The following is a 2,889-nucleotide window of genomic DNA, read 5'->3' on the forward strand; positions in this document are numbered from 1 at the left end:
CACCTTCCTCCCCCGCACACCCGGTTGTCTTTGACGCGCAGCCCGCCACGCTCGCCGTCCAATGCTTCACCCCCTGACTTTGTGACAATTTTGTCCGAAAAAAAAGACAAGGAAGAAAACAGTTTTTGTAATGAGTAAATTATTTCCGTCCCACAAGAACATGTTGGCATGAGTCGAATGCTCTAGAAACTCGGGTGTGAGGCAGTCTCACACCAAATGGTGCGAGGCAAACCTACCTCACACAACTTGGTGTGAGGTATGTTTTTCTCACATCATTTGGTGTGAGGTTCGTTTACCTCACGCAGTTTGGTGTAAGGTATTTTGCCACACAGCATTTAGTGTGAGACTGTCTACCTGAGATTCCAGAGTGAGAAGGATTTTTGTGTTATAGGAGTGTCTTTAGTCGTTATTGATGAGAAGCCTTTATTTTGAAGTCCTAATGTTCTCACCTAGACTGTAAATTGGGACATGGGATTTGGTCAATTGAATATTGTACTATAGTTGAATGGGGGAGGATAATCAGCTTATATGTAGCAATATTTACGATGGGTGTCCTGGATATACTTCTTCTTGGATTTTTTGCGGTTTATCGTTTTAAGCTCGTTGATTTGAGAGCAGGCTCACAGCCTCCCGCCAAAGGGGCAATGAACGGCCTGGACCTGCCCTGCGCGCGCAAGTTCAAATACTTTGCGCGACGTGCTGCGGGGCGGTCCGGAGCCTGGCCGCAGTGGCGCACTCCAGTTCATCTGTCCGCCTTATCCGCCAGCCTTGAGCGCCATCTGCCGCCCACCACGTGCAGCCCTACGTGGACAACCTATACGTGCGCGACGAGCACAGCCGCGCAAATTAAATGTTAAGATTCTTTTCTGTGAGGGGTGGGTGCGGTTTTTTTGAATGGTTTGGCTGTCTTTGATGCTCAATTACCGTGTACATGGGTCAATTTGTGTAAAGAATGCGTCCATAATTTCTGTCGGTTTGAAAATGCCAAAATTTAACAGTCGTATTGAAGGTTTGCGGACGGATTCTTGCACGGAGCTGAAGATGATTTGGCTCCTTCTCTGATGCCTTCTCTGGTTCCCAGGTGGTGTTCGTCGCCGACCCTGAGGGCTACGTTCCCATCCAGCCCGTGCAGCCCGCGCGGCCGACGCGGCCGGCCAAGAAGACGGTGTCCTCCACGTCGTCCACGTCGTCCACGGCCTCCACGCCGTTGTCCTCGGCGGCGCCGCCCCCGGGCCGCCTGCAAGCCGCCGCCTCCGACAGCCCCGAGTACCGCGCGCCGCTGGAGACCTGGGACCGCGACTACCGCCGCCTGCGTTCCAACAACACCCGAGTGCAACGTGAGTACTCAATGCACTGAAGTCTCCCATAAAAATTCACCGTGGCCACCTTCAATTCCATTAAAAAATATTCTTCAAACATGTCTTCTCGAAATCGAGGCTTCATTAAAATTCAATCCAAGGCAAATTTGAATGCCATGCGTTTTGGCTGGCACCATTAAATTCCTGATGACGTATAGAAAAATTAATGGTTACGTGATTATTAATCATTGGATTGTGAATTGCCGAATGTTAACAAACAATGTAAATGCTAATTCCTAACATTGCCGCCCTCAGAGCAAGATTATTTTGCTCACTAAGTTGAATCATAATTCACGGGTCCTCACCCAATGAGAGTGAAGTTCCTCGTGACAATTGGGTGAGGTGTGAGAATCTCACTTCCTTAGAGTGTGAGAATTCGGAGCATGGTATGTGTGCATGGCAAAAATATGGATCAACGAGACTTAAAGGTCTTCCTGGACGAGGTGAGGCAAAATTGTCGCACTCACTTTCGATCCAGAAACGTCCCTCACTCCAGGGTTTACGGTGAGAAAACAATACCGTTTAACGGCGGGGCGCGACAGTGGCATAAATCACAACCACACCATGTCACCTGTGCTTTTGGTGCGCCGCGCATTCAGAGGAGAAGAGGCTGAGTGAGACGTGTGTCGCCCCTGCGCCCGCCGCTAATGGCGAGCGAGCGATAACGCTGCAGCGGCTGACTTCGTAATGAAGGAAGGATGATGCGATGCGCCGCCCTTGATAGCGGAGCCTTGGCCGTTGCGTAACGATGTTACATCCCGCAACGTGCGCGCCAGACAGAACGGCCTGACTCCAATTACACTCGCCAAATCAATTTAGCTCGTTATCACGTCGCCCATCACGTCGTCGGGGACCTTCTTCTTCTTGCCGCGATGAGCGAGATGGAATATAAGAACGGAAAGCAAAAGTTTTTCCGCCGTTGATTTCCTTTCCCATTCTTCTTTCTTCCTGACCTCGTCCGTTTATTATGCGCTGGGTGCGCGGGGCGGGCTAGCAGCGCAGCGGGAGTTTATGAGCTGGCCAATGCGCGGTCCTCACCTCGCAGACCACCCGCTCACCGTAGTACAGAGACCAAACGGAGAAAAAAGCGACAGCTCTGCTAAACGAAAAACTGTATAAATTGACGGGTGTCCGTCATACATATTCATGCTGCGCGTATTTTGACAGGGTAAGCGCAGTCCGTACCACTTTCTCCCACGCATTATCATAATACTTGTAAGCGGCCGTGCACGCACCTCACATCCACAATGTCATTGCCACCTTCTCAAGAGCGGCATCCTGTATGATGAGTGCGTTTGGATCAGCAAACTCTGTGTTGTTTGTTTTAATAAAATAGCAGAGCATTTCCAACATTGAGAAAAATATGTTTCTCAAAAACTAGTTCTGTTTCGAAAATGTCGGGAAAAGATTATAATTCTAGCAGTGTATCGAAACTGCCGAGGCAATTGGCCGGATCTTGACCGCAGTGACAGCAGACGCACAGACACCTTGTCGGCCTGCGGCTGGACTTGCAGCAGTCCCCTTACACCCC

The 2,889-nt window shown here is 50.2% G+C and overlaps 1 protein-coding gene across 1 annotated transcript in view; it reads left to right on the forward strand.

Annotated features, from left to right (window-relative positions):
• LOC113203642 (uncharacterized) overlaps positions 1 to 2,889 on the forward strand; it is a 38,624-nt gene that overhangs the window by 20,752 nt on the left and 14,983 nt on the right. Inside the window, exon 4 of the mRNA XM_052268323.1 lies at positions 1,082 to 1,337. Coding sequence (XP_052124283.1) covers positions 1,082 to 1,337 — 256 coding nt within the window. The remainder of the gene's footprint in view (positions 1 to 1,081; positions 1,338 to 2,889) is intronic.

This window comes from Frankliniella occidentalis, unplaced genomic scaffold (genome assembly GCF_000697945.3).
Source record: "Frankliniella occidentalis isolate FOCC.00 unplaced genomic scaffold, Focc_3.1 Scaffold4, whole genome shotgun sequence".
Lineage (NCBI taxonomy): Eukaryota > Metazoa > Arthropoda > Insecta > Thysanoptera > Thripidae > Frankliniella > Frankliniella occidentalis.